We start from the raw sequence: 24,999 nt of genomic DNA on the forward strand, positions 1-24,999 counted from the left end.
AAACTGTGGAAAGAGCCGAGATGCCCTTCAACAGATGAATGGATAGAGAAGATGTGGTCCATATAGACAATGGAATATTACTCAGCCATCAGGAAAGATGAATACCCAACTTTTACATCAACATGGATGGGACTGGAGGAGATTATGCTAAGTAAAATAAGTCAAGCAGAGAAAGTCAATTATCATATGGTTTCACTTATTTATGGAACATAAGGAATAGCATGGAGGACATTAGGAGAAGGAAGGGAAAAATGGGGGGTGGAACTGGAGGGAGAAATGAACCATGAGAGACTATGGACTCTGAGAAACAAACAGGGTTTTAGAGGGGAGGGGGAAGGGGGAATTGGTTAGCCTGGTGATGGGTATTAAGGAGGGCACATACTGCATGGAGTACTGGGTGTTATACGAAAACAATGGATCGTGAATCACCACATCAAAAACCAATGATGTATTGTATGTTGACTAACATAATAAAATTCAATAAATAAATAAATAAATGAAACTAAAAATAAAAAATCACCAGGGCTTCCACAGGGAAATGTTTTTCTAATTACCAACCAACGAGTATCTCTTTAAAAAAAATAAATCTTTCTGCTGTTAGCGCGGGACCAAATTTGACCCTTCATAGGGTATAGTTCACATGGTTTACAGTTGTTTTCCCTTACGAGGATTGTATATTCAATTTCCTCATATTAGTGGAGGGAGGTCGGTGGGGGAATGGGATGGATGGGGAATGGCCCAATGTAATGGGCATTACAACACCCCAACCCCTGGGTGTTGTAGGGAAGTGATGAATCACTAAATTCTACTCCTGAAACCAATATTACACTGTTATGTGCACTAAGTGGAATTTCAATAAAAATTTGAAGAAAAAAATCTCATCATGAAAAAAATAAATGAATTACACACTGGACCAAATGGACTTCACAGATATATTCAGAATATTACATCCCAAAGCAACAGAGTACACATTCTTCTCTAGTGCCCATGGAACATTCTCCAGAATAGATCACATCCTAGGTCACAAATCAGGTCTCAACTGGTACCAAAATACTGGGATCATTCCCTGCATATTTTCCAACCACAATGCTTTGAAACCGGAACTCAATCACAAGAGGAAAGTTGGAAAGATCTCAAATATGTGGAGGTTAAAGAGCATCCTACTAAAGAATGAATGGGTCAACCAGGAAACTAAAGAAGAATTAAAAAATTCATGGAAACATATGAAAATGAAAACACAACTGTTCAAAATCTTTGGGATGCAGCAAAGGTGGTCCTAAGAGGGATGTATATAGCACTACAGCCTTTCTAAAGAAAAAGAAAGGACTCAAATACACAACTTAACCCTACACCTAAAGGAGTTGGAGAAAGAACAGCAAATAAAGCCTAGACCCAGCAGGAGAAGAGAAATAATAAAGATTAGAGCAGAAATCAATGAAATAGAAACCAGAAGAACAGTAGAACAGATCAACGAAACTAGGAGCTGGTTCTTTGAAAGAATTAGTAAGACTGACAAATCCCTGGCCAGACTTATCAAAAAGAAAAGAGAAAGGACCCAAATAAATAAAATCATGAATGAAAGAGGAGAGTCCACAACCAACACCGAAGAAATACAAACAATTATAAGAACATATTATGTGCAACTATATGCCAACAATTTAGGCAATCGGGAAGAAATGGATGCATTCCTAGAGATGTATCAACTACCAAAACTGAACCAGGAGGAAACAGAAAACCTGAACAGACCCATAACCAGCAAGGAAATTGAAGCAGTAATCAAAAATCTCCAAACAAGCATGAGTCCAAGGCCAGATGGCTTTCCAGGGGAATTCTACCAAACATTTAAAGAAGAATTAATACCTATTCTTCTGAAGGTGTTTCAAAAAATTGAAATGGAGGAAAACTTCCAAACTCTTTATATAAGGCCAGCACTACCTTGATCCCAAAACCAGACAAAGACCCCACCAAAAGAAATTATACACCAGTATTCCTGATGAACATGGATGCAAAAATTTTCACCAAAATACTAGCCAAAAGGATCCAATAGTACATTAAAAGGATTATTCCCCACGACCAAGTGGGATTTATTCCTAGGCTGCAAGGTTGCTTCAATATCCACAAATCAATGTGGTACACTACATAAATAAAAGAAAGGACAAGAATCGTATGATCCTCTCAATAGTTGAAGAAAAAGCATTTGACAAAGTACATCATCCTTTCTTGATTGAAACTCGTCACAGTGTAGGAATAGAGGGTACACACCTCAATATCTAAGAGCCATATATGAAAAGCCCATAGCGAATATCATTCTCAATGGGGAAAAACTGAGAGCTTTTCCGCTAAGGTCAGGAATACAGCAGGGATGTCCATCACCGCTGCTGTTCAACATAGTACTGGAAGTCCTAGCCTCAGCAATCAGACAACAAAAAGAAATAAAACGCATCCAAATTGGCAAAGAAAAACTCTCACTCGTTGCAGATGACATGATACTCTATGTGGAAAACCCAAAAGACTCCACCCCAAAATTCCTAGAACTCATCCAGGAATTCAGCAATGTGGCAGGATTTTAAATCTATTTGTCTGTTGCAGTTCTATACACCAACAATGAAACTGAAGAAAGAGAAATTAAGGAGTTGATCCTATTTACAACTGCACCCAAAATCATAAGATACCTAGGAATAAATCTAACAAAAGAGGCAAAGGATCTGTACTCAGAAAACTCTACAACACTCATGAAAGAAATTGAGGAAGACACAAAGAAATGGAAAAATATTCCATGTGCATGGATTGGAAGAACAAATATTGTTAAAATGTTTATGCTACCTAGAGCAATCTACACATTCAATGCAATCCTTATCAAAATACCATAAAGTTTTTTCACAGAACTGGAACAAATAATCCTAAAATTTGTATGGAACCAGAAAAGACCCCAAGTAGCCAAAGGAATGTTGAAAGAAAAAAAATCCAAAACTGGTGGCATGACAATTCCGGACTTCAAGTTCTATTACAAACCTATAATCATCAAGACAGTATGGTACTGGCACAAAAACAGACCCACAAATCAAAGGAACAGAACAGAGAACCCAGAAATGGACCCTCCACTCTATGGTCAACTAATCTTTGACAAAGCAGGAAAGAATACCTCATGGAAAAAAGACATTCTCTTCAACAAATGGTGTTAGAAAATTGGACAGCCACATGCAGAAGAATGAAACTGGACCATTTCCTTACACCACACACAAAAATAGACTCCAAATGGATGAAAGACTTAAATGTGTGACACGAAACCATCAAAACCCTAGAGGAGAACACAGGCAGCAACCTCTTCGACCTCAGCCACAACAACTTCTGGCTAGACATGTCTCCATAGGCAAGGGAAAAAAAGGCGAAAATGAGGTATTGGGACTTCATCAAGATAAAAAGCTTTTGCAAAGCAAAAGAAACAGTCAACAAAACCAACCGACAACCGACAGAATGGGAGAAGATATTTGCAAATGATTTATCAGATAAAGGGCTTGTATCCAAGATCTATAAAGAATTTTTAAAACTCAACACCCAAAGAACAAATAATCCAATCAAGAAATGGGCAGAAGACATGAACAGACATTTCTACAAAGAAGACATCCAGATGACCAACAGACACACGAAAAAGTGCTCAACACCATACAGCATCAGGGAAATACAAATTAAAACCACAATGAGATTCCACATCACACCAGTCAGAATGGTTAAAATTAACAAGTTGGGAAATGACAGATGTCAGTGAGGATGTGGAGAAAGGGGAACCCTCTTACACTGTTGGTGGGAATGCAAGCTAGTGCAGCCACTCTGAAAAAGAGTATGGAAGTTGCTCAAAAATTTGAAAACGGAGTTACCCTACAACCCAGCAATTGCACTACTGGGTATTTACCCCAAAGATACAAATGTAGTGATCTGAACGGGCACCTGCACCCCAATGTTGATAGCAGCAATGTCCACAATCACCAAACAATGGAAAGAGCCCAAGTGTCCATCTATAATATATATATATATATACATATATACACAATGGACTATTAGGCAGCCATCAAAAAAAAAGAATGAATTCTTCCCATTTGCAACATCATGGATGGAACTAGAGAGTATTATGCTAAGCGAAATAAGTCAATCAGAGAAAGACAATTATCATATGATTTCAGTGATATGTGGAATTTAAGAAACAAGGCAGAGGATCATAGGGAAAGAGAGGAAAAATTGAAACAAGACGAAACCAGAGACTCTTAAATTTTAGGAAACAAACTGAGGATTGCTGGAGGGGAGGGGGTGGAGGGATGGGGTAACTCAGAGATGGATATGGGCAAAGGTAGGTGTTGTAATGAGCAATGGGTATTATATAAGACTGATTAATCATAGACCTACATCCCTGAAACAAATAATACATTATATGTTAATAAAAAAAAAGTAAATAAATAAATACAATTACTACAGATATACTACCAATATCTAATTGAGATACTTTGTGCAGGCAAGCAAAATGTTCCATTTTTAAAAAATAACAATTTTTGACAATGTATATATTCTTTTTTAAATTAACAACTGAAAATCAGTACAGTAGACCTCTCTTAGTTTAACCACTCTTTTTTTCTGAGACTACCTTCTCTCTCATTTAATTACAGTATCCTACCATTCTGGCCACAGGTATCCGTTCCATGACTGATCAACCAAGACAGACTGCCACAGTGATTGGTTGATGTCACATGACCAAATTAACCAGATTATCAGAGCCAGAACTCTTTCTTGGGATTTTACATTTCAGAACTGGAAGTGAAAAGAGATTATGGAGCTAGAGGAAAGTAAATTGGAGTAAGTTAGTAGCCATCTTCCTGGTTTCATGGAGAAAGTCTGATTGCCATAAGTGAGACTAAAGAAAGACCAAAAGAGATGATGGCAAAGGGTGACAAACTCAGTTGCACAAACACCTTAAATCTATTCTTTGGGGTTTCCGTACCTGACCTGGTTTTTAAGCTTTCCTGATTCCATGAGAAGTACATAGTTACATAAGCCTATCAAGTCCAATTTTGCTTTTTAAGTTAGTTTGACTTAGGTTTCTATACAATGAAAATAAGAGAATCCACTAAATAAAATGATACATTATTTATTTCATTTAAAAATTCTAATATTGGGGGCATTTAGGTGGCTCACTCAGTTAAGTGTCCAACTCTTGATTTCAGCTCAGGTCATGATATGGAGACCTACATCAGGCTCCACGCTCAGTGTGGAGTCTGCTTGAAATTCTCTCTCTCCCTCTCCCTCTGGCCCCTCCTCTTGCTCACTCTCTCACTCTAAAAATAAATGAATAAATAAATGAAATCTTAAAAAAAAATTCTAATACTGTATTGGTCATCTATATGCGTCAGGTGGACAACTCAGATATTGTCCATCTTCAATCATATGGTACTTGACTACAAGAATAATGTCTGTTAAACATAATTCTGAAGAACTTAATATAAGCATCTAGTAGTGCTTTTTGATTAATAAATTATAAAATGAATGAACCCACAAAAAAAATTAAACATACATTCTCAGGAATATATGGAATGATAGAAATTAGGGAAAGTCTTCTAAAAACAAAGTAAAAATCCAAAGTCTTTGGATTTGCAGTTCTGACATAGAACATAGTACTATAATATTGTACTATAAGCCTAGATTAAGCTGTGTTGTCCCAATATATAATTTACAGACTAATAAATATATAATCCAAAAAAGAACCTGATTAAAAATGATAATAACTTACATTTAGAGATAAAATTACAAAGATAATTTTGGTAGCTGTCTTAGATTCAGCAGAACTATTGTAAGCATAGCAAAATGAAGGATCAATAATTGTTAAACAGCTGCCATTAAAAAAGGCATTTTCACACCAAATGAATTTATCTTCAGAGAAACAAAGAATAACAATATAAAAATCCTTGTATTTTGTTTAATAAACATTAAACATCTCAGAGATACTCTAAAACTGAAATTTAATAAATAGACCATAAAAAATAGTAACTAAATTCTAATCTACCTGAACATGCAGTATGAGAATGTATAGCTCTATGGAAAATAACCACTTCAAAATCCACTGTTTATCCTCTGCTGACTGGCATTTTTAAGAAATTCAATTCACCATAGCAACCTGTCTTAACACCAGCAGATAAGTACAGGCTATATTTAGATATGATTGCTTTCCAGACGGCAATCCTGTCTTTCCTTCACATTTAATGTCATGATCCAGAGGACCAAAATATCACTCAATCTGATTGTAGCGTGAAGTCAAGTATATTCAGGGGGACACGGCTATGTTTCAGAACCATGAAAAGAAGTTTCCACCAAAAATGGTAAGATTTGTAAAGAAGTACATTAAGGTAAGTAAAATTTTCATGTCTAAGGAATTTACAATCAGATACAACTATTCTGTTTGATTTTATCTATGAAATGCTGTTATTAAGCACTAATCAACTAATCATCTATAATATCAAAATACATTTCAACTAGCACATTGTTATTATTTTTTAATTACTATGCTGCATTTCCAATGTGGCATTATCTAACTAAAAAAGTAATTTTTTTTTACACAAAAGCAATTCTTCACTGATGAGGTATAACAAGAACTGTAGTAATACAAGGCAAGTAATAGAATACAGTATAAGGGAAATGAATTGATTAAAATGCTATTGTTACAAAATTACTATGGACATGATTCATAATCTCCTTAATGATAATGAAAGGAAATAAGTAACAGTTTTTATACAGTTTACTGCACAATATGCCAAAGTTCTTAACAGACATTTTTCTTTATTCTCTAGATGAGTTGCACTGAAGTCATTAAAAAGACAAAATGTAAAGAAGTAAGTGAAGTTCAATTAAAAATACCAAGAACATATCACGTCACACCCATTAGAATGGCATATCAACAACAACAAAAACCACAAACAAACAGAAAATAATGAGTGTTGGTGAGGAAGTCAAGAAATTGGAACCCTTTTGCACTGTTGCTGGGAATATAAAATGGTGCAGTCACTATGGAAAAAAAAGTATGGCATTTCTTCAAAAATTAAAGCTGATTTACCATATGATACAGCAATTCTGCTCCTGTGTATACAACCAAAAGAATTGAAAGCAGGGTCTCAAAGAGGTATTTGCACATCCATGTTCATAGCAGTATTATTCACAATAGACAAAGGTTAGAAGCAATCCTGTGTCCACTGATGGATGAATAAACAAAATATTGTGTAAATATATCGATTAATGGAACATATAATGAAATAATGGAATATAATTGAGCTTTAAAAAGGAAATTCTTACACATGCTACAACATGGGAGAATTCCCTTGGGACTATTATGCTAAGTGAAATAAACCAGTCACAAAAAGACAAATACTGCATGATTCTATTTACATGAGATTTCTACAAAAGTCAAAATCATAGAAACAGAAAGTACAATAGTAGTTGCCAAAGGCTGGAGGAGGGATGGGGAGTTATTGTTTAACAAGTATAGCATTGCAGTTCCATTAAGATGAAAAATTTCTAGGTACTGATTGCATAATAGTGCATATATACTTAACATTACTGAACTGTACACTTAAAACTGGTTGAGATGGTAAATTTTATGTTATTTTTATTTTATGACAATTAAAAGAAATACCAAGAATACTGATAAGAAAAAAGTATTTCTTGATCCATAACATAATTTATTCAGGATTCAGAATTAAGATCTATTTCATTGAATCATACTTTTTTACAAATCACAAGAGGTTATAAATTGGTAGTATCTTTTCAAAATCTATATATCACTGAAACAGTTGAAAAAATGCTGAGTACCATAAAGGGAAAAAAAAGAAGACTGACATATTTGTCATGCTGTACAAAATTCTCAAAGAATATAAACTTTCCCTGTTTGACTATAAAGAAAATTACTAGTACCCTGCATTATAAATTATATTTCTAGTGTCAAGAGATATCCAATTCTGCTATGAATTAAACTACTCTTCCTATAACTCACTTACGTAACACATATCTAGGATGGTCCTAAACTTTAAGGGCTTCTGCAAATTAAACAAGACATACCCACCTATACCACACACATCATCGGCATCAACACAATGAATAGTACAAACAGGTGTTCAATTATGTTAGCCCTTTTCATTCTTATTTTTCCTCTTTTGATTCTTAAACAGCTTCAATAATTTCTATAAATGTTTCTGAGTTCAAATAATTATTTATGTTAAATAGTGTATAAGTAAGCAACAGGAAATCTAAAGTATAAATATGGTAATATGTTTTATCTTTCATCTTCAGCACACAATCAATGGGGATTTAAAAGTATTTTTGAGAATTACCTCTATAAAGAACACAACTAAATATAACTTAACATTATATACAGTATATAATTTGCATGTAATAAGTCATCTCTTTAGCATAAATAACAAGAAGCAGCATAAATGATTTTTTATAACTTAAATATCATGCATCCCTCAACTTAAAGAGAAAAAAATTAATTATATCATGCTAAGAATAACTTCCTTTATGTATGAAAAGTATCTATCACATTGGATGTGTTTCTAATACGGTGAAACATCAAGTTAAATTTGACAATGCTTTTCAATGTGCCATTGAGAAACCACAGTAAAACAAGAGGTCTTACAACACAACAGAACAAATTATACATATAGCAGAGGAAATCAATCTTAAAATACTTAAAATCATAAACATAAGATGAGCTTTTAAAACAGATAAAATTGTTCATTTTGAAATTTAATATGCATGCAAATTACTAATTCAAACAAATCCTCAGACACATTCATCAGCAAGAAATGAAGGTCAAGATCCTCTATTTGGTCTTACACTTAACACCTGCAGGATTGTGATAGAAAAAATTATTCCCAGAATAACTACCAAAGAAGAGAGCTTCTCAAGTATCCCCTTTACCTCAATCTTCCCACAAGTCACATTCTGCTCTCATTATTGAAACAGCTCAAAAGCAGTAAGGCCAGAACGTCTTTCTTAGGGATTCACAACTTTCTCATCTTTTTCTCTCATGGCATCCGTCCATCATGTTCTTATAACATAGATCACTCAGTTCATTCAAGCCCAATTAGTTTTACCATACAATGGAAGCAAAATCTTGGCGAGTATAGTTTACACAGACTAGATAAATGACAGAAGGCCTATCACATTACTCCATTAGCTCGACACAGATTTAAAAGTATCACTTTTTGTTCTGCTTTTTCATTCTCCTCTGAGGCAATAAACCCTTAAAACTTCATTCATTCATTTATAGACACACACTCATACAGACACACATACCACATTTGATTTGGTTTTATTTTTCTACTTTGCCCACAGAAATTCCATACATGCTCATTTATCCAACTATGACATACTATAAACTGCTCCAAGTGTCAATATTGACCAGATAGCCTGGGTTCTCTTCACTTCTTTTTTCCTTCCCTCTTTATCCTCTTCCTTTTGAATAGCCTTAGTGATTGTAATACTTAGTTTTTCTTTACACATCAATTCCTTTCAGCATTAGCAGCTCAGGAATCTGGAGTATTTACCAAATGCCAGTGATTTTTTTAAGCAGGAGATTTTTTTACTGTAAAGACATTATTTCTGACATATTTTCAACTCAATGTTGCAACATAAACAATTCAACGCCATATAGAACCATGTAGTATACATGAATCAATGAACAAATAGTAAAGATTTTTGTCAGGAGTTTGGGACAGAAGAGAGGTAAGTGTCTTTAAGAAAAAAATCTGTACCCATGAGGTATGTACTAAGTGAATATTGTTATAGAATAATAACTCAGAATAAAATATTTCCCATCATAACAACTGAAAAAAATACATTAATTTCTACACTAGGCATTTCCTTCCTTTAAGAATTTTGCTAAGGAAGAAATATATTGCTAAAATATGAATTAAAGTCATTAATAGTACATTTTGACTATTAATAAAAAAAAAGTTCTTTCCAAGTGGCAAAGGCAAAATGAATTCTCACTAAATTCTTACATTCAAGACTAATGTCAAGAAACTAATGCCAAGTTAAAAGAATGATGCTAAGGTAAGATATCTGCTATTTCAAAACAGAGAGAGAATTATTTTCTCCAACCCATGCTGTAGTGATCTCAGATAAATTTCTCTTAGAATACTAAGATTAAATTTAAAATTTAGTACAAGGTTGCACGATGATTATTCTACATTCTTGGAAGAAGTACCAAATTCTCTGAAAACACTATAACTCATTGTTATCATCAATTATTTAAGTATAATTCTCCATAGCTTTTATATCATTAATGTCTAGATGAGCACATTCTTTCCACAAAGACTACGCAATACAGATAAATAATACTATTGTGATCAAAAATATACCTTCAAATAATACAATGGAATAATTTGTTATTCATTCAGATGGATGAAATCTTTCAAAAACAATTATAAAGTTTCCTCCTATATCTATAAGGAAAACAGAATTCTTCATGCAAATAAATGTTATTTGACATTAATTTACTGGGAATATTTACATCAAAATAAAGAATAGTTATATTCTTGATTAAATATTTATAGGACTGAAAGGACAACTGTCAATTTTCAGTAGCATAAAGATCATGGAGAAAGAATACTGACATTCCTTTTGAGTGAGAAAAAGAGAAACAGATTAATAAAAAAAAATTGAGAATTGAGTTTAGAAGCTCATTTCTAAATTCATTACATTATAAACTTTAAGATTCAGTCATTTTCAAGATTCTGTATCTTGTGACTATATATTTTTCAAATGACTGGGAAATCATTAAAGAATCAATATCCTCCAGATTTGACACATGCTTGTGCTTTATTCCTCACAAAACACTCAATTACTAGTAAAACTTGTGGGAGTGTACATTATATATGATATGAAAGACTGATCTCTGGGCGCCTGGGTGGCTCAGTTGGTTAAGCGACTGCCTTCGGCTCAGGTCATGATCCTGGAGTCCCGGGATCGAGTCCCACATCAGGCTCCCTGCTCAGCGGGGAGTCTGCTTCTCCCTCTGACCCTCCTCCCTCTCATGCTCTCTGTCTCTCATTCTCTCTCTCGCAAATAAATAAAATCTTAAAAAAAAAAAATTTAAAAAAAAGAAAGACTGATTTCCTGTTCTGTTTTACTGAACGCATTACATACATCATTAAAGAAAGCACCTGCCAGCACTCCATTTTCTTTTCTCTGCTGCATAAGGCTTAACTAGTCTTGATTTTTTTTTTTTTTTAATAAAGGTGATCCTACCAGGAGGTATGTTCATATAGAAGATAGGATGCATAATTTACAGTAAATATAAAATTGTAAAAAATTAATTCATAAAATGAAAATAGAAAGTGACATTAGTAAGAACATTAAAAATTGAAACCTATAAAACTCTTCAAAAATTTTTCCTTCAATGGCTTTCTAACGTAAAATATTAAATATATTCTAAATATTCAAGTATATTATAAATACTTTATATTTATAATTGTACTTATAAGTATTACAAATTATCCAAAAAAAAAGTTTAAAATTGATGCGAGCAAATTTAATTGCACCTTTCCCAGCAAATGAATTACTCATCATCTTCCCTACCCAGTATCTACTGCCACACTGGCAAGATATCATCAACCATTAGTAAAGACTCTTTGAAAGTTGATCATTAATCACAATGCTATCTCTTCTTCTAATATCTCTTATATTTCTAAAAAGAAACTATTCTATACCTTCACTTCTATTGAAACTGTTGGATGTCCTTCACTATATGCAACACAAATTGTTAGAAAAGAAAAACTTACTCAACATTAAATTAGTTCTCATTTACAACTCTTTTGATAAAGTCACACTAACTATAAAATTTTAAATTATGCTTAGTACTGAAAACCAAATACTCACAAAGAAGGATCTTGTACGAGATCTTTGAGATTTATCCCACTGCGATCTTCTGCAAGATTCCTGAAGCAACTATCACTCACTAAACAGGAAAGGGAGAGAGAAAAAGAAAATTAATTTTTGCTTACATTTTATTTCAATTACTACTGACAAAATGGAATTTTTAATTGGCTGGCTCTATGGATAGGATTTTTTCAAAGATCAACGGTAATCAATTTCTGGGCCTAATAGATTTAGCAACAAATATTAATATTCAATAACAAGCCAATAATCTAAACATACAAACTTTATATAAATCCAACATATAAAAGACTAAACACATGGGTTTAAATTTTGTTCTTACTTTTATAAGACTATGTTACCAGCACATAGTGGCAAGTCACTGCTTCAACAACTAGAAAAAAAAAGATTAGCTGTCCCCTCAAATCATATTTTTAAAGATATAAGACAGCAATGTGAGCTAATAAGAATAAACTAGGAGAAAAGCTAAGCCTCCTATTGTTTTCATTTCCAGAAGAATTTGCCACTTACGAGCTAAGAGCCAGAAAGAGGGACACTACCAGAGAAAAGAAAAACCAGCATAGTTCTTGATGGTTCACAGGCTGGCATGACAGAATGAAATCCTATGGAACCCTAAGAAATCCTATGAAAACCATTTTCTGCTGGAAGATTTGCTGAGGGTTGGACAGCACAAGAGGATTTGGAATGAGGAGGAAAAAATGGGCCAGAGGGCAAATAATGTTTTCTATAGTGCTATGGTCATTAGGAGTCAAAGTCACACTACAGTAAGTGGAGCCTACCACTTTCAGTGTAGAATTTCAGCAGATCTCCCCTAAGAAAAACATTTGCTCTCAACCAAAAGCAAGGGGGGCAGGAGGGGTTAGTAAAAGGGGGCAGAACTCAAGAGATATAGTAAAACTTCTCACAATTCCACAACACATAAGAACAAAGTCACATCAGAATATCTGCAACACAAGTTTTACCCATAAAGACATTTAAGACCAGAGGTAGACTAAGTATATCTGAAGTTTTCACTCTACCCAGCTCAGTTTGAAGCTGAGTTAAAGTGATTGGCACTTAACACTTAATAACATTTATATCAATTTCTTTGATCCTATAATAAACAATATTGGTATATAACAAAAATTACAAAGTATGCAAAAGGACCCAAAATGTGACCAATAATCAAGAGAAAAAATTATATATTTTATATATATGTATATTATGTACACACACATACACAGATAGCTAGCTAGCTAGATAGATAGATAGATAGCTAGATAGATAGCTAGATAGGTAGATAGATACTGACCCACAGATGATACAGAATCAGAGGACAAGGACTTTAAGAAAACTTAAACTTTCAAAAAAATTTATTTAAGTTGAAGATACAGAAAAATGTTCACAGTGGATGAAAGAAGGAAAATTTCAGCAAAGAATTAAAATCTATAAAAAAGAATTAAACAGTAATTTTAGAATTGAGAAACACAGTATCTGAAATTAGGAAATCAGTGGATGAGTTTTATAGCTGACTCAACACAGAAAAACAGGACTTGTGAACTTGAAGTGATCAGCAAAAAATATCCAAACTGAAGGAAACAGGAAAAACACATACGTGAAAAGAACAGAGCAAAAGAAACATGGGAATCAAACAGCTCAATATAACTGTAGTTGAGGAGAGAGAGAATGGGGCAAAAGCAGTATTTTCAAACAGCTGAGATTATTCCAAAACTGATTCAATATACTAATTCACTGACTCAACCAACCCACACTGGAAAAAGTAAAATAAAATGACATGAGCAGCCAAACTGTTGAAAATAAAAGATAAGAAAATCTTAAAAATAACCAGGAAGAGAAAAAGGACACCTCATCTTCAAAGGAAAAACAGTAAAACTTATAGCTGAGTATTTAACATAAACTATGGAATCCAGAAGACAATGGAAAGCTTTGATTAATATGCTGAGGGAAAACTGGAAATCTAAAAGTCTAGACCTTGATAAAATATCCATCCAAAATTAAAGGCAAAATAAAACTTTACTTATATAGTATTTTTGTATTTATTAGCATAAATATTAAATGATGGATTATTTTCTATTTTAATTCAACAATTTTATTCTATGTATCTTAAAGAGTCATTTCTAACCTACATATGGAGCAAGAAGACTATGACATTCACCTTATTCCTTTCAAAGATCCATTACCTAATATTTTATTTGGATTTTATATTCCCTTTCTTTATAGAGTCCCTCAAAATTATAAATCTGAATGTCTCTCTGAAATAAATGAAAATACATATAAACAATGATGCTACAAAAACATCTGAAATTGAAAAAAGTTTGGATTCTTTCTTATTAATTCCCAAAAGATATTTCCCACTTTTAATTTTTTTGCAATGAGTGTAATAATTTTGATTAATACATAATTTTCATCCCATATTTAGCAGACACTCAAATCAACCTGTTGATTTAAGACAAATTTCCTGCTTTTCATAATTTTAATATAAATGCTCATTTACACCACTTCCTGAGTAGGGTCAAAAGGAAAAAAAAAAAATGTTGGCACACTTTAAGGAAAGTTGGTTTCCTGCTGAACTAAAATTGAAGCTATAATATATCATAAAATTTGTTCTCAAGTTTCTTGCCCAATTTGGCAAATATGAGAGCTTAGTTATAAACCTCAGGAGCCTGAAAGTTTTGCAGGCTTAATTAAAATGGAATAAACCTTTGCTCCTTTAAAGGCTTGCTAGTCAGCTGTGAAATGAGTTTTGCTAAAGAAGGCACTTTTCTAAAATTCATGTTCCATCCAAAGTTTAAGTTAAAACAAAGCAAGAAATCAAAAAGACACAACAGAAATTCTAAAATTTTAGCTGCCTAACAATATATATTATAGTTAAAGCTTTTTTTCCACCAACACAATAAATTCTCTTATTGAATTATAAATAAGAATATGGCACTTTTTAAGAAGCAAGTGAATATAATAATTTTTGTATGTAAAAACATTAAAATGAATCAGTTTGGGTCACCATATTTTACTGTTTTTTACCCCCCCAGTATATAATGACTACAGGAACTACTATGCTCTTCACTGCACTGACTAATAAAAAGTCATCAACACGTCATCACAAAAATCAGATAAAATGCGAAAAATTACAATAGAAATAGTCAAACTTTTTATGGTATTAACATGAAAATTATAAACTTTACTTCAGCCTGTTTTATACTGATATAATAATTAACTTGAAGGACACAGAGAAAAATTAGAAATATTAGTAAACTGAACTCTTTACCAGAGTTCCTATCCAATCATATGCATTTTTTCCTTAAATGTTCATTGTTTGGATCTATAATCAAGATAATAATTGAAATTCATTATATATTAAGCATTTCATATTTATTATCTCACTTAATCTTCTTTATCATCCAATGATAAGCCTATCTGTGTTACCATTTTACAAATGAAGATTCTAAAGCATGGGAAGATTAAGCATCTTGCTATGGATCATATAGCTAATAAATAGCAATACTGGGAAAATCTAGATGCTATAACTCGAGAGGTTGTACTCTTAATCACTATACTATATGGACCATAGTTCTCAACAATCACTCATATATTCTGAATTCTCTTACATTTCCATAACTTCAAAACACATAAAAGTTAAACAATTAAAATTCATTACGAGACAGTAAATTCCAACTCAAAGCAGTATTAAAGAATTACAGTTTTTAAAGTGGAATGAAACATTATGGATCTTCTAGTTAAGTGGTTAGTTAACTGTGCTTCATTTTTCATGGATTCTATGAAGGTGTCTCAGAGTAATGACATTCCTTTTCCCCTTTCATCTAAAGAGCTCTGTTTTTATTTGCTTAGGTATTAAGTTGCTTTAAAATTATATTTGCAAAAATTTTACTAAAAAATTTTTTTTACAGATTTTATTTATTTCTTTGACAGAGACATAGAGAGAGAGCACAGATAGGCAGGGTGGCAGGCAGAGGGCGAGGGAGAGGGAGAAGCAGGCTCTCCGCTGAAGGAAGCCTGACATGGGGCTCGATCCCAGCACCCTGGGATAATGACCCTAGCCAAAGGCAGACGCTTAACCCACTAAGTCACCCAGGTGCCCCTAAAAAAATTTTTATAGAAGCTGAAACACACATACATACACAGACCTCAAAACAGTATTAATTCCACTCATTATTTTATAGATGAGAATCACATTTTGCCTACGGTCAGCAAAAGTCAGCAAACGCAGTATATACTTAGAAATATTTGTAAAATGGATCCATAACAGGGTTCTTAGCTAATCATAAACACCTTTTTTTGGTATATATTCATCTTTTTCTCTGGTATACAATCAAAGTAATAGCTGACATTCATTATGTGCTAAGCACTTTATGTTCATTTTCCCACTTACAAGCATTATGTATAATCAATATGATCTTTGATAAAATCTTTATACTGTATATTCTAAGTCCTACTATTATGGATTATTCAACCTGATTATTAGCAACTATACTATGAAAGACCTAGCCATCTCTTTATTTTAGGATGACATTTATATTCTATCTTGTTCGGGTCAGGAAGGATTTTCCTGTAACAAAAGAATTGCTATCCTCAAAAATTCATGTTTAAAATATACTATGGTAGGAATTCAGTATTTAACTTATTGTATTATCCATGTTTATGAACACGAAAATAAGGCACCATTTGAAAATTGCCAGGATAACAGTAAAAACAGATCCAATTGAAACTCATTTATTCAGTAGTTTCAAAATACCCAGTGAAATAAAATCCCAAAGAAATGGTCCTGTGAAAACAATTGATAATTAAAATGAAATGTAACTTTATACAATCTAGAGATTCCAATTAATTTATTCAAAGTTAGACCAAATAAAGTAATAGTTTACAATCACAGAAAAAGATAAAAATACTGATGTATGTTTCAAAAAATACATATTTGAGTATCAAAAATTTAAGACCTAGTTGTTAGAAACATTATATATTTTTCTTAAAAGTGTCCCCATCTATGATCGGTGTGAAAGTTAAATGTTTAACGGAAAAATGTCAATATGCCATGATTTTAAAATATCACCCCAAAAATTGAGCATGTTGTTTTATTCTAAACATATATAATTTAATTAATAGCTAACATAAGAAAAATTACACTGATTCCATAATTCTTAGTCACACTTTTCAACATAAATCTCTATATTTTCTTTTTTGTTATTTAGATAAAATTCACATAACACAAAATTCAGCATCTTATTATTTTTTTAAATGTTTTATATTTATCGAAATTAACCATTTTAAAGTGTACAGTTCAGTAACATTTAGTACATTCACAATGTTGTGAGATCACTACCTTTATTTCCAAGACATTTTCATCATTCCAAGAGAAAACCTGCTACCCATTAAGCAGCAAGTCACCATTCCTCCCTTCCCCTAAGCCCTGGCAACCACCAATCTGCTTTCTATCTCTGTGGATTACTTATTCTGGATATTTCATACAAATGCAAAAATGTAATTTTTTGTGTCTGAATTCTTTCACTTAGCATAATATTTTCAAGATTCATCCATGTTGTAGCATATATCAGTACTTCATTCCTTGTATGGCTGAATAATATTCCATTGTACATAGGTCTGACTTTTGTCTATCCATTCATCCTTTGTTGGCCATTTGGGCTGTTTCCACCTTTTGACTATTGTGAATAGTGCTGAACGAGCATGTGTGTACAAGTATTTGTTTGAGTACCTGTTTTCAATTCCTTGGGGCATATACGAAGAAACAGAATTGCTGGATCATATGGAAATTCCATGTTTAGATTTTTTGAGGAACTAAAAAATTGTTTTCCAAAGCAGTTACACGATTTAACATATCACCAGCAATGTAAGAAGGCTCCATTTCCCAACATCCACAGTCGTTGTTTTTTTAACTTAGTCGTAACAGTGGGGTGTGAAGTATCATCTCATTGTGGTTTTGATTACATTTTCCTAATGACAAATGGTGTTGAGCATCTTTCCATATGCTGTTGGCCATTTGTATATCTTCTTTGGAGAAATTTCTATTCAATTCCTTTGCACACTTTTTAACTGGGTTGTTGACGTTCCTGTTGTTGAGTTGTAAGACATATTTACATATTCTGGATACTAGACCTTATCAGACATATGATTTGCACATATTTTATCCCATTCTGTGAGTTGTTATTGTGTCCTCTTGATAGCATCCTTCAATGTACAAAAGTTTTTAATTTTGATAAATTTTAATTTGTCTATTCTTTCTTTTGGTGTCACATCTAAGAAACCATTACCAAATCCAAGGTCATGAGAAATTTCCCCTACGGATTCTGGTATGAATTTTATAGTTTTAACTCCTTAGGTCTTTTATTCATTTTGAGCTAATACAGACATTACCATGTGAGGTTAAAAGGCTGACTTCATTCTTTTACATGTGTTTATTAAGTTGTTACAGCACCATTTGTTGAAGAGGCAGTTTTTTCCCCACTGAATGATCTTGGCACTCTTCTGAAAAATCAATTACCTATACACATATGGGCTTATTTCTAGACTCAATTCTATTCCATATATAGAATAGATATATGTTTGCTCTTATGCGACTATCACACTGTTTTGATTACTGTAGCTTTGTAGCAGGTTATTAAATGGGGAACTGTGAGTCCTCCAACTTTTTCTCTTTCAAGGTATTTTTGGCTACTCACCATTCCTTGCAATTCTATATGAATATTAGGATTCTGGTCCATATTTTACACCAAATTTTGGTCCCCATTTTAAGCAGATTCACTTTATTTTATTTTTTTAAAGGCTTTATTTATTTGTCAGAAAGAGAGAGCAGCAGGCAGAGGGAGAAGCAGGCTCCCCACGTGAGCAAGAAGCCCAATGTGGGACTCGATCCCAGGACCCTGGGATCATGACCTGAGCCAAAGGCACATGCTTAACTGACTGGGCCACCCAGGCATCCCTAACCAGATTTATTTTAAAACACATTTTAGGATAACCAATTATCTATCCTCAGATACTACTTTATATTTTCCTCCACGCCTAATTCCTACAATTTCTACCTACTAAAAGAAACTATTACTGAGCAAACTGAATGAGGTAAATGAACAACAAATGAAGGTAAACAGTAGTGTTTGAGATTTGATAATTTTCTTAACATATTCAACCCAAATTACAAGCCAAAACAATGCATTTTTGCAAAATGTATTATTTTCACAAAATCATTTCACTATGATCAACGTTGCTTTAATTTTAAGTAATTTTAAGTAATTTCAAGCTATTTTACGAACTTCGTATGAGTCAAAAAGTAAAACATACCCATTCTGAAAAAATTAAAACAAGAAGCAAAATCTCCTTTCCCAATACATTTACAACAGATATATGTTCTGAGTTCAACCTACAGTTTTAAAATCATTTTTTGAATCTGATGCAAGTGCAAAGAAAATTTTGTATTTCAAAATCCATTTAACTCTGCAACTGAGAAGCTTCCACCTTATCTTTAATTGGAAGTGATTATTCTGCAATGTAATAGCATGCTAAAAAGAAAAAACAATCCTAACAGAATTCTAAAAACACATTCTAAATAATTAATATGCTCAATTAAAATCATACATTCATGAATTCATTCAGTATTACCAATAACTACCTGTGTGAAGAGACATTTGCAAAGATAAAATACTCATGCAAATCAACATGAACAGATGAACATTTGCAATAGATATTAATGACAGGAAATAGTACCTATAAACTCTAATTACCCCCCATTCCTCTATTCAAATTGGTAAATATGTATGATAATATTGCACTCAGTTATTATTTTTATATATGGATGTCATAAATTTAAAAATTGTGGAAATCTGTTGTCTTTTTTATTATAGCAGTATATACATAATATCCTCAATTTTGCCTCTTGGCCTGCAAAACCTAGAATATTTACTATCTGGCCTTTTATAGAAAAAGTTTAGTGATCCCTGCTTTAAGAATTACCATGCAAGTAGATGTTATAATTCCTGGAATGTGCATTTGTGTAACATATGCCCATGACTTTGCATAGAAGGTGCTGACTTATGCTTTTCTCTATTCCCTCATTTCTCTGGCCAAAGCCCATTTCAAAACTCAAATTATTGAGAAAACATCGACAAAGCAGGAAAGAATATCCAATGGACAAAACAGTCTCTTCATTAAACGATGTGGGAAAACTGGTCAGGTACATGTAAAAGGAAGAAAGTGGACTCTTTTCTTCCACCATACACAAAACTCAAAATGGATTAAAGACCTAAATGTAAGACCTGAAACCATAAAAATCCTAGAAGAAAGCACAGGGAGTAAGGTTTCTAACACTGGCCATAGGAACATTTTCCTAGATATTCCTGAGGCATGGGAAATAAAAGCAATAATAAACTATTGGGAATACATCAAAATAAAAAGCTCCTGCACAGAGAAGGAAATAATCAACAAAATTAAAATTCAACCTACTGAATGGGAGAGAATATTTTCAAATGAGACATCTAATAAGGGTTAGTATCCAAAATACAGAAAGAACTTATCAAACTCAACACCCACAATAGAAATAATGCAATTTCAAAATGAGCAGAAGATATGACAGATATTTCTTCAAAGAAGACATCCAGTTGGCCAACAGACACATGAAAAGATGGTCAACATCACTCATCATCAGGGAAATGCAAATCAAAATTACAATGAGATGTCACCTCATTCCTGACACAATGGCTAAAATCAAAAACAAAAGAAACAACAAGTGTTGAGGATGTGGGGAAAAAAAAAAAAGGAACCCTTTTGCACTGTTGGTGAGAATGCAAACTGGTACACCACTGTCGAAATCAGTATGGGGGTTCCTCAAAAAGTTGAAAATAAAACTACCCTATGATCCAGTAATCACGCTACTAGGTATTTACCCCAAAAATACAAAAACACTAATTCAAGGTTATACCTGCACCCCTATGTTTATAGCAGCATTATTTACAATACCCAAATTATGGAAGCAACCCAAGTGTCCATCAATAGATGAATGGATAAAGTAGATATGGGATACAAAGACACACACACATATACACACACGTACACACACACACACAGGAATATAATTCATCAATGAAAAATTGAAATCTTGCCATTTGCAACAAAATGGATGGAGTCAGAGAAAGACAAATATATTATTTCATTTATATGTTTAAGGAACAAAACAAATGAGCAAAGGCAAAAAGAGAGAGACAAATCAAGAAACAGACTGTTACAGAAAATAAGCTGATGGTTACCAGAGGGGAGGTGGATGGGGGATGGGTGAAACAGATGATGGGGATTAAGAGTGCATCTATGATGAGCACTGGTTGATGTATGGAATTGCTGAATCATTATATTATACACCTGAAACTAATATAACACTGTATGTTAACTATATTTAAATAAAAATAAAAAAGAAGTACCAACCTGGAAAGAGACTGAGATGTTATTAGGATTTATTATAAGCCAATTTAAAAACCCAGGAAAATGGAACCAGACAAATATCTTTTAGATTAATATCATTCTTATCATTCATTTCAGCTGTCTTTTCTATTTCTCATTTCTTCATAGGATTTTAAGTACCATTTTCTTCATTCATTGCTTGCTTTCAGGATATTTTTATGAAGCCTCTAAATATTCAGGAATTTCCAAAGAACAAGTTAAGAATTCCATATCAACTTCATCACGTACAGATAGAATACTACACAGAGATATAGAAGACAGATCATGAATTACTTCCTTCTTATCTTTCAACAAAGATAAACAGAGAAAGACTTTCAAACATGAAATAAGAAAACATTCACATGCCTTACTGAAACTGTTAAATTAGTATTTTAAATATGCGATCATAAAAATATTCATTTAAGAATTAATCACTTATTTTAGAATAATCACTAGCCTTTTCAAAAATTTGAAAAACTTGTAAAAACCTCAGAGTTCTTTATTTAGTGAATTTCAATTTTTATCATCTCCTTATCTGTCTTTTACTCACATAGTGTGGTTAAGAACAGACTCTGAGGTTAGATAAAGTGGATTTGATGTTAGTGCATCCATTTAATGTGTATCTTCAGCAAGGTAGTTAACCTCTCCTTTCCTTGAACATTTCGTGTTTAAAATGAAGCTAATAATAGCACTTCTCTCAGAACTGTTGCATTAAATAAGTCAATACCCCTAAAGTAATTAGAATATTGTCTGACACAATATAAATGGATGCAGCTATTATTTCTATTACTATGATGAAACCAAAAGTGAAATATTTTTGATGGTTGGTGGCACAGTTAAAGGTTTATCTAATTATCAAAGCAATCAAAAAAGATATCAATGTAGGCAGAGAACAAAATTAGTCTTAGAAAGCATCATGAATATCTAAAAAATATACCACATCACTGAATTACACTGTAATTTAGATAGACAAATTTAAGAAGGATGGTACCCGCATTATACAAATTTATTTTCTTAAGAAACTTAATATGCACTTATAATTACTTCTTCCCAAACTCAGAAATTTAACCCAAGGTTTACTGGGAATTTTACAGAACTAAACACAAATCTAAGTGATTAAATACAGAAATCCAAATTTCAACAAAGTAACAGGCAACTTTAAAGATAAACTCTAATAAATATACAGGAAGTAAAAAAACTGATTAATTAAAAGAACCAATTTAAAATCCAGTAGAATTAGGCCATTGCTTATGAATAAAACTCAGCTGGTTATCATTGACTGTGCATGTATATACTTATGTCCTTGCTTGGCACAGGTACAAGGCTCATATAAAAGTATAAGTAATTAGTACCATTAAATGATAAAAATGAAAGAGGAAATAAACCACGTTTATTATATACATAGGAAAAGAAGGAAAAAAGTCAAAAGACTACTTCCTCTAATGTAAACATAGGGTTTGGAAGTAGTGTGTATATCTTTACTTTTATAAAAAGGAAAACTCCGGGGGCGCCTGGGTGGCTCAGTTGTTTAAGCGACTGCCTTCGGCTCAGGTCATGATCCTGGAGTCCCAGGATCGAGTCCCGCATCGGGCTCCCTGCTCAGCAGGGAGTCTGCTTCTCCCTCTGACCCTCCCCCTCTCATGCTCTCTATCTCATTCTCTCTCTCAAATAAATAAAATCTTTAAAAAAAAAAAAAAAGGAAAACTCCCTTAATGCTTTCTTCCATTCACAACTCCACGAACAATAGTAAGAATTATTATCTGACTTCTAAAACTATACATTAGTTTTGCCTGTGTCTGAACGTTACAAAAATCATACCATAGGAATTCTTTTTATATCTGGTGTTTTTTGCTGAACATTATGCTTATGAGATTAACCTATGTTTTTCAATTTAATTTTATGTTGTTCACTCTCATTGTAGTATACTATTGCATGGTATAAAAATACAATGATTTGACTTCCTTACCCATTTGAATGCCTTTTATTTCTCTGACTGCTGAGGTTAGAATTTCTAGTACTATATTGAACAACAGTGGTGAGAGTGCACATCCCTGTCATGTTCCTGACATTAAAGGAAAAGCTCTCAGTTTTCCCTGGTTGACAATGATATTTGCCATGCCCTTTTCATATATGACTTTTATGATTTTGAGGTACGTTCCCTCTATCCCTACACTGTGGACAGTTTTAATCAAGAAAGGATGCTTTATTTTGGTAAGTGATTTTTCTGCATCTACTGAAAAGATCATATGGTTCTTGTCCTTTCTTTTATTAATGTGATGTATCACACCAATTGATTTGCAGATGTTGATCCAACTTTGGTCTGTAATTCTCCATTTTGGTGGGGTCTTCGTCTGGTTTTGGGATCAAGGTAATGCTGTCCTCATATACAATGTGTTTAGAATTTTTCCTTCCATTTTGATTTTTTAAAACAGCTTCAGAAAAATAGGTATTAATTCTTCTTTAAATGGTCAGTAGAATTCGGTTGGGAGCCCATCTACTCCTGGATGCTTGTTTGTTGGGAGATTTTTGATTACTGCTGCTTCAATTTCCTCGCTGGTTATGGGTCTGTTCAGGTTTTTTATTTCTTCCTGTTTCAGTTTCTGTATTTTATGTTTCTATGAATGCATCCATTTCTTTTAGATTGCCTAATTTGTTGGCAATTATTTGCTTATAATACGTTCTTATAATTGTTTGTATTTCTTCAGTGTTGGTTGTGATATCTCCTCTTTCATTCATGATTTTATTTGTGGGGGTCGTTTCTCTTTTCTTTTTGACAAGTCTGGCCAGAGGTTTATCGATCTTTCTGAGAAACAGCTCCTGGTTTCGTTGATCTGTTCTACTGCTCTATTGGTTTTTATTTAATTGGTTTTTTTACTCTAATCTTTATTCTCTTCTGCTGGATTTAGGCTTTATTTCCTGTTCTTTCTCTAGCTCCTTTAGGTGTAAGGTAAGTTGTGTATTTGAGACTATTCTTGTTTCTTGAGAAAAAACTTGTATTGCTATATATTTCCCTCTTAGGACCACCTCTGCTGCATCACAAAGGTTTTGAACAGTTACGTTTACATTTTCATTTGTTTCCATTAATTCTTTCAATTCTTCTTTAATTTCCTGGCTGACCCATTCATTCTTTAGTAGGATGTTCTTTAACCTCCATGTATTTGTGTTCCTTCCACATTTTCTCTTGTGATTGAGTTCAAGTTTTATTTATTTTTAATTTAATTTTATTATGCTATGTTAGTCACCATACAGTACATCATTAGTTTTTGATGTAGTGTTCCATGATTCATTGTTTTCATATAGCACCCAGTGCTCCATGCAGTACCTGCCCTCCATTATACCCATCACCGGGCTAACCTATCCCCCTCCCAACCCCGTCCCTTCTAAAACCCTCAGTTTGTTTCTCGGAGTCCATACTCTCTCATGGTTCATCTCCCCCTCCAATTCCCCCCTTCATTTTTCCCTTCCTTCTCCTAATGTCCTCCATGTTATTCCTTATGTTCCACAAATAAGTGAAACCATATGATAATTGACTTTCTCTGCTTGATATTTCACTTAGCATAATCTCCTCCAGTCCAATCCCTGTTGATGTAAAAGTTGGGTATTCATCCTTTCTGATGG

The 24,999-nt window shown here is 33.0% G+C and overlaps 1 protein-coding gene across 1 annotated transcript in view; it reads right to left on the minus strand.

The window, feature by feature from the left end:
• Positions 1-24,999, minus strand: part of GPHN (gephyrin) — a 515,857-nt gene that overhangs the window by 387,538 nt on the left and 103,320 nt on the right. The window contains exon 2 of the mRNA XM_081829751.1: positions 11,914-11,992. Within this exon, the coding sequence (XP_081685877.1) occupies positions 11,914-11,992 (79 nt within the window). The remainder of the gene's footprint in view (positions 1-11,913; positions 11,993-24,999) is intronic.

This window comes from Leptonychotes weddellii, chromosome 9 (genome assembly GCF_054177405.1).
Source record: "Leptonychotes weddellii isolate Sample4059 chromosome 9, ASM5417740v2, whole genome shotgun sequence".
NCBI classification, from domain to species: Eukaryota; Metazoa; Chordata; class Mammalia; order Carnivora; family Phocidae; genus Leptonychotes; species Leptonychotes weddellii.